Source organism: Chenopodium album, chromosome 12, assembly GCF_948465745.1.
Source record: "Chenopodium album chromosome 12, dcCheAlbu1.1, whole genome shotgun sequence".
In the NCBI taxonomy this organism is placed as follows: Eukaryota; Viridiplantae; Streptophyta; class Magnoliopsida; order Caryophyllales; family Amaranthaceae; genus Chenopodium; species Chenopodium album.
In genome coordinates this window covers 41,619,720-41,636,369 of record NC_137845.1, presented here as the reverse complement: position 1 = coordinate 41,636,369, position 16,650 = coordinate 41,619,720, and the positions used below count along the sequence as shown (strand labels likewise).

General features: G+C 32.1%; 1 protein-coding gene across 1 annotated transcript; it reads right to left on the bottom strand.

Annotated features, from left to right (window-relative positions):
* Positions 1 to 2,093: 2,093 nt before the first annotated feature.
* On the bottom strand, positions 2,094 to 3,182 carry LOC145571184 (uncharacterized). Its single transcript, XM_081630258.1, has one exon. It carries the CDS (start codon positions 3,180 to 3,182, stop codon positions 2,094 to 2,096), a length of 1,089 nt encoding a protein of 362 aa, XP_081486384.1.
* Positions 3,183 to 16,650: the final 13,468 nt, after the last annotated feature.

Here is a 16,650-nt window from a genome sequence, read left to right as displayed (position 1 = left end):
TTTGGATCGAAGTTCCAAGTCTTCCATTAGAGTATCTAGGTTAGAGTGAACATTAAAGCGTTACGACATGTGGGCTATATTTTGATGGTTTAGGACTATTAAACTATTAAAGAACTAGCTAAATTACTACAGGCGTTGTATAAGATGGCCTACCGTAGCACGTGTGATTGTGCTTGAGAATCGTAGAAAGATATACTGTGGAATTGACATTGAATCGAATAGTTCAAGGGACAAATAGGTAGCCACCAACAAGTTTGTTACGGAATGTGTAAACCATTGGATCATTTACAAAAGGGACAAAGACAACCACTAATAGGGGCAAATCTCAAGGAATAAACAATGATTTTAGCATGAACGATATACCCCATTCACAATCCATGAGATTGATCACTCAATGCGGTCTTGAAACGTCAAGGTGGGTTCGAGGATGATGGTACAATTCTACCGTATTAGCCTCTACTTGATTCATATTGCGACATGTATACATTGTAATTAAAAGGATATACATACATTTATTCAATTTTCTCCAAACTAGATTTAAATAAGATGGTCGAATATATAATGCACATATTGTTAATATTGTGACCACATATGATCAAACAACATAATTAATAGGAACCTAACGGGTTGTCCATAGTTATCTTATTATTTGTGATTTTTTAATACATTTCTTGATTAGCAAAGAGTATTGTGATCATGCATTTTAAACAATAAAAAACAATAAAATTATCATGTATAGCAAATAATTAAATACCATGTGACAGTAAAATATTGAAAGCAACTAAAATGATACCAGTGATAGTTAAAACAATCCTAACATGATGCTAGCAACTAAAGCAATTTAAAAAATAATTAGAGTAAATAAAACCAATAAAATTATATACTCTTTTATTTGAACGTGCAAATTTGAATAATACTTCCTCCGTTTTTTTTAGTTGACACCGTTTGACTTTTACACTATTCATACAATGCGCTTTGACTTGCTTTTGTGGTATATAGATACGATAAAACATATTCATGTGAGATCTTATTTGAATAGTTTCAATGTATATTTTATTAATATTCACTTTTTATAATTTTACAATGTTGATGAATAGAGATATTAATCGTTAAAAACATGCGTTGGCAAGCGTAATAATAGAAAGGTGTCAACTAAAAAAAACAGAGGAAGTACTACATTACGAATAAATTGTTAAATTCATAAAGTCAAATATAATAATAAAATCCACATGATAGGCTAAAGTCGTATCACCTAATCAAAAGAATAACCTAAAATCACTAACTTAAAATAGATGGGGAAGTAGGGTCGAATCCACAGGGAAACAACGTTCTTCTATTCCTAATTAATTATTATAATCTAAATAGGGAGAAATCAATAATAAGAAGCCTAGGGTCACAAGTTCACCAATAATCAATATTCCGGGATAAATCATAACTATAAATAATTAACATTGCACATATAACATGATTAACAGGCTCTCGCAATTTATTAATCAACATAGATCTAACAGGCTCTCGCAATTTAGTAGATCTAAGTTCCTATTGAAAATAACCTTTAATATCAAATTAACATCTGCTCGATTCATCAATTCAATATTTCTATACTTTTACAATCAAATCACATCTGCTCGATTCATAATCCAATTGTAAAGAATTAAAACAATTCAATAAGAAATCATCATGCAATATCAATAATGAACAATAACAAATTATCCCTTCATATTAATTATGGATCCCCCAAGAAACCTAGAAATAAAACTACTCGTGCATAATTGAATATAAACTGATCAAAGCAATTAAAAAAAGCATGATTAAAAGCAATAAATTAAGACTAGAATAAAGAAGCAAAAATAAATAAAGAACAATAATATAATTTTCATAAAACAAATAAATAGCATCCAAAGAATTTAATACTAAAAATATTTTATAAACTAAAAAGAACAAAATTAAAACTACAACTAAAACTATTGAAAAGCTACCGACTAATATACTACATCCTTTTTTTTTTTTTTTTTTTTAACACAGGCTAAAACAAAAAAAGAAACTTCGCTAAGCTAAATTATTAAGCAAAAAGGAAGAAACAAGTCTTGAATTTATAGCACTTGTAGTAGCCATCTTTGCCATTTGATGTGCCTCTTCAACCTTTGATCTATGTTTTTGCGTACTACACACCATTTCATATTCTTACCAATCCTACTTATTTCATTAATAGTCCATAGTATTATTTTTTCATGTGCTCCCTTACCTTGCAGGATGTCCACTAACTTACTTGCATCTGTCTTGATAATTAAGCTTTGTATACCTGCTTCCCAGCACCACTTAATAGCTTTAAGACAGGCAATAGCTTCTGCTTGCAGGGCTGAGTTTGCTACCCCATAGGAGCATCCTTTCAGGTTTGTCACATTTCCATCGTATTCCAAAACCCATCCTGCTCCCCTTCTTCTCGTCTCCTTGTTCCAAACCCCATCAATTTGTATTGAGAGTCTTGTTTTGCCTATTTCCTGTCTTCCCAAACTTGCAATTTTGTAACCTGGTGGAGTGGTTACCTTTCCCTCTGGTGGATGAAGATACTCCAGCTCTTGAGAGTCCCTATGCTCATACTCATTTTGGTTATGCACGCTTTTTTCCACCCTATCAAGTATCCCATTTATTTGAGTTCTAGTACCTTGAAAGCTGAACTCATTCCTAGCCAACCACATCTCCCACATCGTGGCTAGGAAGGTAGTGATACAATTGCTACCTTTTCCATCCAAGCTATAAAATTGCTGGATATACCATTGTATCCAATCTTTGACTAAAATGCTAGGACTAATAGTTGGAATAATACCAAGGCTCCCACATTGCCAAACTCGTTTTTCTACTATACAAAACCTCAAGGCATGATTGATACTTTCTTCTTCCCCACAGATCTCACAAGCTCCGTTTTCACAAATGTTAGGAAAATTTAAATTACCTTTAACAGCTAGCCCATTATAGAAGATTTTCCACATAAAAATTTTCCATCTAGGTAATATGTTTTGTTGCCAAAAGAATTTTAAGAATTTTACCTCTGAGTCTGTTATTCTATCATTGTTTGCAAGCTGGTTCATAAGAAAAGCATAGCCCGATTTTGTGGTAAACTTCCTCGAGCTTGTGTGATCCCATTGAATCAGGTCTTCTATCTCTTTCCCTGGTAGCTCCATAGCCCCTATAGTTGGAATAATACTACCTCCTTAATAAGTAAGAAAAGTCAAATCACTAATCCCACTAAAACTAAAAGTATTATAAAATAATCAAAAGCTAAGGGAAAAAACTATCCTAAAACCAAATCTCAATCCTTCACCAAATAAATATTAAGAACCGACATAACGAAGTAGCAAGTAACTGGAGTGAGGCCCAAGGAATTTGAGCCCACTTGTTGAATCATGCGGTATTCCTTGATGATTGGGCCCGTACCAAACTTACTCCCAACTTAGAACATTATCGCTCGTCGGGCCAAATGCCGCCCGATCGGGCCGGTCAACTAGTAAACCCTGACGGTAGTTGCTTGGCCCAATTCCCTTCCTTGCTTCACATGATCCAAAGTATTAATTTAGAGTTTTGGACTTTTTCAGATCGAGCCCTTAATCACCGAATTAATTTCTTTAACTCAACTTGGGCTTTAAATTTACGGTCATAAAATACGATCAAACTCTAATATCTTTGTAGTGGCTCTATAAGCTCGGGAATTATCATAAATCTGCAAATTCCTATAAAATAATACCAACTCTACAAAAATACTAGAAAACGTATATTAGTAATAAAAATAGCTCCGTAGAGCTCAAACAAGCGCAAATATGACCGTGGGACGGGGAATAAAATATATATAAAATAGACTCATCAAACTCCCCCAAGCTAATCCCTAAGTAAAGCAATGAATAAATAAATCAAAACTTCACCCCAAATACATTTCAAACCAATAAATACGATTCAAGGTAAATCCGACAATCATGTACCAAAGTCAACCAATCAAATCCATCAAACTACCAATCTTCCTCAACAATTGTCAAATAGAGAAAACCACAAGAACATATAGAATTCAAGACTATTGCTCACACACTCAACTCTCATTCATGTGGCGAGTAAAAGATGTACTCGATTTCTCTCCAACCCACCCCTTTATATGTGAACCATGCCCTCCCAACTCACGCACTCGTGAGTTTAAAAAGACATGCACTCAACCTAATAGTCATCTTGAAATATGTCATATCATTCTTCGCATTGATAAACAACTAATTTCACATTCATACAACTCTATGGACAAAGGTCGGAAGGTCTTTAAAGCTTGTAATGTAAGGCTCGATAAAAAGGTAGGAAATATTTGGGAAAAAGTGAGAGTGAAGTTATGCTTAAGGGAGCCAAATATCCTAATAAAACCAAGGTAAAAAATAAATAATGGCCATATCATCTCCAACATAACTCAACACAACTCTACAAAAATTCACCAAACAACCAATCCAATATTAACAATATTTTCAACACTTACAATAAATCACTCATAAAAATATAACATTATAAAACTTGAGTGAACAAACAAACTTTGAACTATTTCTTTTGAACTTGATTTTTCTTCTTTGAAACTAATAATTTTTTTTCCTTGAGTAACCTTCAATTAGAACACTTGATCATTGAAATATTTGTTCCCTTCTTGCTACCCATGTTGTTGCTTGTGCCCTTTTATTGTTTATTTCGCCACATTACAAGCCTATTTAAGCCTAATTGGTTACTAGTCCCAAACTTGGCTTGGGGGAGCTAATAGTTAGTGGGAGGTGAGGGAGATGTAGTGTGCACATAATTGCACAATGTGGGAGAAAAAAAGGAGTAAATTGTGTCTTTGATATTGTGATTGGAAAAAAAAATGAGAATTTGTGTTTAAAAGTTGAAAAAATTCCAATGTGAGATAAAAAGAAAAAAATGTTTCAATGATCAAGTGTTCTAATTGAAGGTTACTCAAGGAAAAAAGATTATTAGTTTCAAAGAAGAAAAATCAAGTTCAAAAGAAATAGTTCAAAGATTGTTTGTTCACTCAAGTTTTATAATGTTATATTTTTATGAGTGATTTATTGTAAGAGTTGAAAATATTGTTAATATTGGATTGGTTGTTTGGTGAATTTTTGTAGAGTTGAGTTGAGTTATGTTGGAGATGATATGGTCATTATTTATTTTTTACCTTGGTTTTATTAGGATATTTGGCTCCCTTAAGCATAGCTTTACTCTCACTTTTTCCCAAATATTTCCTACCTTTTTATCGAGCCTTACATTACAAGCTTTAAAGACCTTCCGACCTTTGTCCATAGAGTTGTATGAATGTGAAATTAGTTGTTTATCAATGCGAAGAATGATTTGACATATTTCGAGTCGACTATTAGGTTGAGTGCATGTCTTTTAAAACACACGAGTGCATGAGTTGGGAGGGCATGGTTCACACATAAAGGGATGTATTATTACTGTTGATTGTTAATGTTGTGGGTTAATTTCCTATAGATTGTTATAATGCCATGCAATTAGATTTGCGCACGTTTAATTGTATGAGTTATGCAAGATTGATTCGAGATTCGAGAGATGAGAATTGATGTTTAGGCTTAGTTTCAATAGGCAGGTTAATTTATAAATGGTTAAGTCAAGATTTGAGAGATGCGATTTAATACCGATAGATTAATTATGTGATTATAATATGTAGCGAAAGCCCTTTATAATCTGGTTAATTTATGCATTAATAACTGATTATTATGTTTTATCCCGGAGTATTAATTATTGGTGAACCTATACCTAGGCTTTTATTTATTGATTTCTCCCTACTTTTATTCTCCCTAGTTTAATTTGCTTTGGTTTATTTATTTTCCTTAGTTTAATTATCATAAAAAATAATTTGGTCACTTGATAATTAGATTATAATAATTTATTAGAAATAAAAGAACATTGTTTTCCTGTGGATTCGACCCTACTTCCCTATCTATTTTAGTTAGTGGTTTTAGGAATTACTTTTGATTGGGTGATACGACTTTAGCCTATCAAAATTTGGCGCCGTTGTCGGGAAAACGGTTTTATTTTTATTTCTAATTATTATTAGAGTCTATATTATTTTTTTTTATTTTTTATTTTTTAATTCCTTATGAGTTGAAAATATCCATGCTTACGCCACTACAAGAATTATATGGTTTTTATGCAGCACCTGACTACTGTTGTTGTCAATATCGTCTTCGTCATGAAAATCCTGAATGCCCTTATAGTGAATTTTTCGTGCGTGCTCCGAATGATTTTAGAGTATTTCCATATACATATGATCATATTTGGAAACGAGTAGTTTTAAATGAGAGTTATTGGAAGCTAAGGCTCTTGATGAAAAAGTCTATGGACACTATAATAATAAGAGTGCTATTAAGGATGAAGAACCCGTTATAGAATTTGTGGTTGAAAAATCATTGGTTGATGAATCGGTGATTGAAAAATCATTAGTTGTAGAAACAGTGGTTGAAAATTCCTTTGTTGATGATGAGGTTATTTGTGAGGGTAAAATTTTCAAGTCATTATTGGATGATAAAGACAATGCCTACCTCCATGTTCGTTCTATTAATTCTAAATTTTTAGCGGAGGAAGTAGAAGGTTGTGGTAAATTTTCTTCTCTTTCTTTTGATTTTATTTTTACCTTGAGTTTCCTTTATGTGCTCCTAAGTTTTTCTATCTAAAGATAAGTGTGCTTATTTTTAAGCCCTATCTAATGCTTAATGAAATGTTTACTCCTCTTTTTCTCCCACATTGTGCAATTATGTGCACACTACATCTCCCTCACCTAACTATTAGCTCCCCCAAGCCAAGCTTGGGACTAGTAACCAATGAGGCTTAAATAGACTTGTAATGTGGCTAAATAAACAATAAAAGGGCACAAGCAACAACATGGGTAGCAAGAGGGGAACAAATGTATCTAATATTGTCTGAAGGCCACCCAAAAGAATGAACGCCTTCGCCCTCCTCAATGTGCATAATAATGAGTCATACAAAGATTACTCAAAGTTATAAACCAATACTCAAATTCATTGACGTACCAGGAACTAACACACATTCCTAACCAAATCAACTAGTCAAGCACTATATTCACAAGCAGTTGGACAAAATTGACGCATGCTAAGGCTCCAAGGCAATTAAATAGTGAATCATGATCAAATAATCCACAATATTTATCATCATATGCCAAGAGTCAAAACAATTTCTAAAATTTTTTCATCAAGAGTGTAATACCCCGTACTTTTGAAACGTATTTCTAATTATTAAATTAATTAGTATTCTCTTAAAAAGAGTATTTTAGTAATTGATTTTACTATTTGAATTTTGGAGCCAAAATGATATTTGAATTTTGGTGCCAAAAGTATTTTAAAAACTCAATTATTATTTTTGGATTTTGGATAAGATTTATTTATTATCCATTATTTTATTTTAAAAATCGAATTATTTTTATATATTTCGGATATTTTAACTAATCAAAAATTATATTTTAATTATTTAATTAAAAGGCCCGAATTTCCTAAATAATGAGCTATGATTTTCAGATTTTCTAAGTGTAGAAAATCTGATTTTCTTAGTGAATTTATTTAGTGAATAATTGGTATTTTCTTAATAAATTATTTTACACAATATATTTTATTTACACAATTATTTTTAATTCCTTAAATCTAGCAAAATTATTTCCTAAATTCTACATAAGGGGTCCGAAATTTTGAGCTCTGGAAGCTCAAATTATTCGGCCACCTTGGTTGATTTATGGGCGATTTATTTTGGTAATTTGTATTTTTAATTATTTCCCTTAAATCTATAATTTTCCTTAATTTTGATTTCCCATCTACTAAATATTTGATCATCTTATTTTCCTACCTTATTTCATCTTTGATTTTTCTCCAAGTAATCTCTTTTGCCATATTATTTTCATGACAAACACAATTTCCTAAATTCTATTATTCTTAATCACCTTAATATCAAAGTTTCTATATTTTCTTATTCACTTCTCCAAGTAATTCCTTAATTCTTTTTACCATAATTCTTCCTACATTCTCCTACCATAATTCCCTCATTCATGAGCCTATAAATACCCCTCATACCTCTCATATTCTTCACACCAAAAACCCAATTCTCTTCTTCTCTCTTCTTCTTCTTTTCCCTAAACCTTTTCATACTTTTCTTCTCCTCTTTTTACACAAATCATCCTATTTATCTTTGAAGCCAATTTTCGAGCACTTCTGGTCAGTTTTTGGGATATTGACGTTTCACAGAAGATTGTTTCTCTCAAAATATCCTTGAGGTTAGGCTCAAGAATCACCCAATTCGGAGTTATATTGAAGGAGTAGTTATGACCTCTGCAAGTTCTGCCTATTCTTTCCAACGAAAATTCAATTCTCTTTAATCCTATTCCTTTATCTTCTTCATGGTTAGTTTTCTAAAATACAAATACCTATTTCAAAGTTAGAATTTTATATTAAAATATTATTTTAAAAGAGTTTTATAGTCCATGCACATTAGGTTTGAGTTTATGTTGTGATAACCTTATGGCCATGTTATTTGCAAGGTGTATTCGTGATTGAACTTTGAAAGTGCGAAGTGTTGATTGATATTCGGAATCAAGGTTCTTGAGGTTCTTTTTGTGTGGTTTTTCTAGCAAGGATCAAGGTACGTTTAGGTGGCTAAATACCTTTGAAAGTGATTGGTTTGAATAACATGTTTTATATGATTTTATTGTTGATTGAATTAAATTGATTTAAATTATGTTTGGAGGTGTTGATTTTAATATTTAATTTGTTTAATAAAGGTACTTTGAATGATTGATTTTTAAATCATGTTTTGAATGGTTTGAATTACTTATCGTGTTTAAATAAAGGAATTGATTTTAAAAGGTTTGTTGAATTAAATAAAAGGTTTTTCAAGGAAGAGTTATTGATTTTGAAAAGTTATTAATATGAGATTTTATTCTCAAGTATCTATTTAAAAGGTTTTGATTTTGAAAGTATGTAGAATTATTAAAAAGGAGTTTGAATTATATTGGAATTATTGGATATTAGTAGGATTTATTGAATCATTGAATTATTATTATTAATGCTTTATAAGCATGTTGGTAATCCCACTATGCGGATTTGGTTTATTGATAAGGCCTTGGACTTTGTAGGACCGGGTCTTTCCTCAAGAATAACCTTGTAATATAAGGAGACTAGCTTGGGGGGTGTGCACACTTGGGTGAGGATTTGGATAAAAGAAATTGGTTCTTAATAAAGGAATTGTTTTTATTAACTATTATTTTGAATATTGAATCATTGGAATCGGTTTTGGAATAATGAGTTTGGAATTTATTGGATTAATTATTGGAATTGATTTTTAAAGCATGTTTGCAAATAAGTTGAGTTTACATTATTTTGCACTTATCGTACTTAGCATAGTTTGCTAATCCGCATTTCTTATTTGTTTTGGTTCGCCCTGTTTACCGTAATGGTAAGCAGTGTTGGCTATTTTCAGGTGGAGTCATGAATGAGCATATGGGAGTCCCGGGATTTGCTTCACCTAGTTTAGGAATGTTGGTCTCGTCTTTATTTTGAGTACTCATAACAATGTTACTATTTTTATAAGTATTAATAAAAGAAAGAGTACTGATGTTTCCGCTGTAAAATATTGGTTTTTATTTAGTAAGTTTTGAGTAGCCTTGCATAATCGCGCGGCGGTAATACGCCTAAGTCTATCTCTATGGTATAACTAAACTATTATACTAGTAATTCCGTAGAGGGAGATTTGGGGGTGTTACAAAGAGGCACAGGGAAGCATGATTTATAATTCATTGGAACGTATTTTTGGATTTTTTCATTTTTAAAGCAATAAAAATCTAAACTAAGAAAGCAATAAAAAAAACTATTCTAAATACACCAAAAGAAAAAAAAATAAAAATAAGAGAGAGAGAGAGAGAGTGAAAGATATACCATACGTACACGAGAACCTCCCCCCAAGCTAAATCAGACAATGTCCTCATTGTCTTAAAGGGAAGCTAGTAGTCAAGGTGAATACTCCTCATCATCACCACATTAATGTCACCAAAGCCTTGAGTATTGCAATGCATCTCTTTGGAATAAATTTGGGCTAGAATGAAACAAAGTGTTAGTGGGAAAAAGATAAAAATTAAGTCAGTTGCACTATTCTGATCATAACTTTTGATATATAAATGATAATGCAATTATTCTAATTGGGTTGGAAATTAGACTTGAAGAGCTTTCCAACGATAGGTCACACGCCAAAATCCGATAAGAAACGCAAAAGTTATGGCCTGTCAAAGTTGAGCAGTTTTGCTGACGCGTATAAGATATACTGTCCTTACCTCTCTAAAACAAAATAAAAAGAAAACACACAAAAATAGGAAAAGACTACACAAAAAAGCAATAAAATACGAGTTTCCTCCCGCAAAGCGCTAGTTTATCAAGGTCCTGCTCGACCATACTCTTTCTCTCAATCGAAAGAATTTAACGCCTTAAGTAATTTATCAAACGCTCCTGCAAACATTTCATTACGCACTAGATAGGGCTTAAAAATAAGCACACTTATCTTTAGATAGAAAAAATTAGGAGCACATAAAGGAAACTCAAGGTAAAAAGAAAATTCAAAAGAAAGAGAAAAAAATATACCACAACCTTTTACTTCCTCCACTAAAAATTTAGAATTAATAGAACGAATATGGAAGTAGTCATTGTCTTTATCATCCAATAATGACTTGAAAATTTTACCCTCACAAATAACCTCATCATCAACAAAGGAATTTTCAACCACTGTTTCTACAACTAATGATTTTTCAATCACCGATTTGTCAACCAATGATTTTTCAACCACAAATTCTATAACGGGTTCTTCATCCTTAATAGCACTCTTATTATTATAGTGTCCATAGACTTTTTCATCAAAAGCCTTCCAATAACTCTCATTTAAAACTACTCTTTTCTGAATATGATCATATGCATATGGAAAGAATCTAAAATCATCCGGAGCACGCACGAAAAATTCACTATAAGGGCATTCAGGATTTTCATGACGAAGACGATATTGACAACAACAGTAGTCAGGTGCTGAATAAAAATCATATAATTCTTGTAGTGGCGTAAGCATGGATATTTTCAACTCATAAGGAATTAAAAAATAAAAATAAAAAAAATAATATAGACTCTAATAATAATTAGAATTAAAAATAAAATCGTTTCCCTAGCAACGACGCCAAATTTTGATAGGCTAAAGTCGTATCACCTAATCAAAAGAATAACCTAAAACCACTAACTAAAAATAGATAGGGAAGTAGGGTCGAATCCACAGGAAAACAGCGTGCTTCTATTCCTAATTAATTATTATAATCTAAACTATCAAGTAACCAATCTATTTTTTAAGTGAATTAAACTAAGGAGAATAAATAGGGAGAAATCAATAATAAGAAGCCTAGGGTCACAGGTTCACCAATAATTAATATTCCGGGATAAATCGTAACTATAAATAATTAACATTGCACATATAACATGATTAACAGGCTCTCACAATTTATTAATCAATATAGATCTAACAGGCTCTCGCAATTTACTAGATCTAAATTCCTATTGAAAATAGCCTTTAATATCAAATTAACATCTGCTCGATTCATCAATTCAATATTGCTATACTTTTACAATCAAATCACATCTGCTCGATTCATAATCCAATTGTAAAGAATTAAAAAAATTCAATAAGAAATCATCATGCAATATCAATAATGGACAATAACAAATCATCCCTTCATATTAGTTATGGATCCCCAAAGAACCCTAGAAATAAAACTACTCGTGCATAATTGAATATAAACTAATTAAAGCAATTAAAAAAAGCATGATTAAAAGCAATAAAATAAGACTAGAATAAAGAAGCAAAAATAAATAAAGAACAATAATATAATTTTCGTAAAACAAATAAATAGCATCCAAATAATTTAATACTAAAAATATTTTATAAACTAAAAAGAACAAAATTAAAACTACAACTAAAACTATTGAAAAGCTACGGACTACTATACTACCTCCTTAAATAAGAAAAGTCAAATCACTAATCCCACTAAAACTAAAAGTATTATTAAATAATCAAAAGCTAAGGGAAAAAAACTAGGAAAATTTGTCAAAAATAAGCAAACCTTTGCTCGGTCTTCCCAAAATATGCAAACCTTTTGATTAACCCAGATTAAGTTGACCTTTATTGGGTATTTTCTTTAAATAAGTCAGATGACCTACAACCTATCAAATAGGTCACTTTTTTCCTAATTCTAATTAATTTTTTTTTCTTATTTTATAATTTATGATTTATTAAATTGTATTAAAAAAAAACCCACCACATTCAAGCGCTCCATCTCTATCCCCGCCAGCCACCGCACAAACCACATCCCCCAGGGGTATCTAAAAAATTAAGGGTTTTTTTTTTTTTTTTTTTTTTTTTTTTTTTTTTTTTATTTTGAAAAAGTGTTTTATTTTTTTTAAAAATTTTTTTTACAAAATTTTAAAAATTAATTAAAATAATACATTTTAATTAAATTTTTAAAAATTGGCCAACCATACAATGACATGTGGCATAAACAACCCAAACAACCAGTTACACTTAAAAGAAACCGGTCATGACTTATTTTGAGAAAATACCCCATAAAGGTCAACTTACTCTAGGTTAATCAAAAGGTTTGCTTATTTTGGGCAGATCGAGCAAAGATTTGCTTATTATTGACAAATTTTCCAAAAAACTATCCTAAAACCAAATCTCAATCCTTCACCAAATAAATATTGAGAACCGGCATTAGCGAAGTAACAAGTAACTAGAGTGAGGCCCAAGGAATTTGAGCCCACTTGTTGAATCATGTGGCATTCCTTGATGGTTGGGCCCGTACCAAACTTACTCCCAGCTTAGAACATTATCACCCGTCGGGCCAAATGCCGCGCGATCGGGCCTGGTCAACTAGTAAACCTGACGGCAGTTGCTTGGCCCGATTCCCTTCCTTGCTTCACATGATCCAAAGTATTAATTTAGAGTTTTGGACTTTTTCAGATCGAGCCCTTAATCACCAAATTAATTTCTTTAACTCGACTTGGGCTTTAAATTTACGGTCATAAAATACGATCACACTCTAATATCTTTGTAGTGGCTCAATAAGCTAGGGAATTATCATAAATCTGCAAATTCCTATAAAATAATACCAACTCTACAAAAATACTAGAAAACGTATATTAATAATAAAAATAGCTCCGTAGAGCTCAAATAAGCACAAATATGACCGTGGTACGGAGAATAAAAATATATATAAAATAGACTCATCACCACAAATTAATAAATTTTAAAAGAAATTAAATAAAGGGTTGGAAAATGTGAGATCACCCTCAAGATTATATCTTCACGCCTGGTCAAAAGGTAACACCATCGTATTTTGTATTGAACTCCTAAATTACTTGAATAAAATTAGAAATAGATCTAAGTAATAAAATGGAATAAGATGTCTAAGATCTACATCTAAGTTTTTTTTTCTTTTTCTTTTTTTTTTTATCGAAAATTGGTTTATGATAAGGATTTGTATGGTTATGGTCGTCTCGATGGTTGTTTTGATCCCTAAAATAAGAGAAAATACAAGGTAATTATGGTTTAATGAGGCAAAAAAGCACTAGTAGAAAACAAAAAAAATCAACTCCAAAAACTTTCTAAAAACACGATCTAAGTGGCCCAAAAAATCACAGAGGAGATAGGAAGCGAAATACCTCAGTAGGGAGATACTCGAGAACGGCGGAGAGATACACTGGATCACCAACAACGACACGCTCAACATACTTTCCAACCTTCAAAACCTAGCGATCCTAAGCATGCTAGAATTTTATTTAAGTCACCAAAATTGAGTTTTCTTAAAGGAGTTTTAAGTGCCAACCGAAAGAAAAAGGATTTCAGGCTTTTTAACTATATATTAAATTGGATGAATTAGTATGGTTTAAAACATTTAAAAGTTGCTAGAAATTTGTATTAGTAGTGAATTAATTTGGTCATGTATTTTTAATTGTAGAAAGTTTCAAAATAGGCGACTTTTAGTGAGTGTATGCGTAGTATCATGCTAGGAGTTTAAAGTATGTATCGAGCGATGAATTAGTAGTATGTTTGGTTGATAATTGCTTAAAATTATTGTTGGTTGATTATGAATTTATATGCAAGCATGTGAACATGTTACTTGAGGCATGATACAAGTTGATTTATGTATGAATCATGATAGTATGTTTTATTTTCAAGTATCAAGAAAGCATGAATTTATCAAGCAAAGCTTATAAATATTTAAAGGGCCTAAAATTATTTTTATTGAGCATGATTCATGATTTTATTCTTGCCCATATATTGTTGGAGTTGAGTCAAGAAAGTTAGTTTATGTATTTACTCACTCACATAAGTTGAGATCGAGTCAAGGAAGTTTATTAGTGCATTTTATACACCAATGTAGTAATCGTGCAAGTTTGTGCACAAAACTAGGCAACGAACCTTAATGAAAATAAATTGTATGTGCTCACGTACTAGTTAATGTTATACACATGTACAAGTTATATAACTAAATGGACTTTAGAACACGAGTTATTAATAATTTTCCCGAAACATTAACATGTGAAATATGTTTAAAAATGAGAGGGAGTGATAGCTCAAGTGGTTAGAGCTTTCCTCCTGATTTCAAGATATCCTAGGATCGATACTCATTCTCGCCCTTGTGGTTCTTTAAACACCAAAAAAAATATATATGTTAAAAAATTCTACTATATTCATCCCTATCAGTATTAAAATAAAGTCTACTATTCAATTTGTATATCTAAATAATAAACAATTGAATTATACTAATAATTAAGCTAATCAACCTTATACTAAGCTATTGATAAAAGATGCAGGAAATTCTTGTGGAATAAAGTGGATATAATATCCATTATTCTCCAAGAATTAGATGGCCTCACATCACTAAACCTATTGCTATTGGAGGTTTGGCCATAAGAAGACTCAGGGAGTGGAATTTAGCCTTCATGGCTAAGTTAGGTTGGACTATTTTGATCAAACCTGAAAAGGTATGGGTTAGAATTGTTATAGATAAATACATGAAAAATTGTGCCTTTTTCGACTGCATTGTGATGGGCGTTAGAACGGTCGCACATTCCACACTCAATCAAACACATTTATTAGCAAACACTCTACAAACCAAGCATAATGATAAGTAAGAGTTCGGTCCACAAGGAGCGGGATATGGTTGCTAAAGATCTTAACACTTAAGCTAATTCGAAGTCTATGGTCAATTGGGGTTCGTTAAGTAGACAAACAAACTATGATTCTAAATTGATGGGTTAAAGACACTAGGGAATGGGATCCACTCAACCAAGGCAATTAGGCAAGCGAGGAGTAAAATAGACAAGGTATAGCAAGGACAATATGTAAAATCGACCTCATGCAATTAGAAAATAACTCACACTACTAAACTTAGATTCCTCATTAGTCTAGCAATAGATGATACATAATCAAATTGCAATAAGTAATGACATACTCAATTTACATTCCCATGTCAAACTAAGAATATCATGCTATCAAGCTCCTAAGTCAAGGGTAGCTAATCCTATCATGAAGAACTAACAAGCAATCTCATATAATCAATTTAATTGCAATACAAACATCAATGCTTCTCCCACATTTGCATAATTACCCCAAAAGGTTGAGCTTCACCCAACCCCTAGCAAGAAGACTACTCACAACTCATGTTTATCAACATGCAAACAAGTATTAGGGTTCTAACTTCTTCAATAATTGGGGAAAAGTGATTTGAAATAACTATCATCCAATAACAAATTATCAAGAACCAAGAAGATTTAAATATCATGCAAGCACAAATAAAATCAGAAATTGAATGGAGGAAAGTAGAAGGAAATTACTAATTGAAGCTTGGAAATGTTGAATACAAAGTGCCAATTCTTGAGGATGAATCTTGAAACCAACTATTACAATGATTAATATGGTGAAAACTAAGATAAATTAATGTTTCAAACTAAAAGGAGTTTCTAAAAACTAGGCTATTTCTGTCTCCCCTACAAATGAACTAAAGGGGAAGTATTTATACTCCCCGAAACACATAGGAAAATCCGTCAAAAGAAAACGGATTCCCAACGAAGGAGCGCCCGCTCCACGGCTAGGAGCGCCCGCTCCAGATTGCTGCACGCCCTCTCCAGCTGTCTTCAGAATACAAGCAGTTTTGAAAGTTTGGGGAGGAGCGCCCCCACCTCACAGGTGCACGCCCGCTCCTCACAGGGTGCACTTGGCAGTAAGTTTGCAGGAAGTTTGGAGCGCCCGCTCTTGAGAGGTGCACGCCCGTTCCAGCAGGAGCGGGCTCTCCTTTCTCTAATTTTCTTACCTTAGACAAAATCCATGCATCAAATGCTTGCCAAACTGAATCAATAAACCTGCAAAACATGGACAAACACAAACCAAGGAGGGGCAAGGCCGAGATAAAACATTTTCATTCAAAACGGGTTAGAAAGAGGGGAAATGAATGCAAAATCGGGTTTAAATTAACACAATAAGTGGTCAAATAAACCACTTATCACATTGCTAATAACTCTCAATCTCCGATTTGGA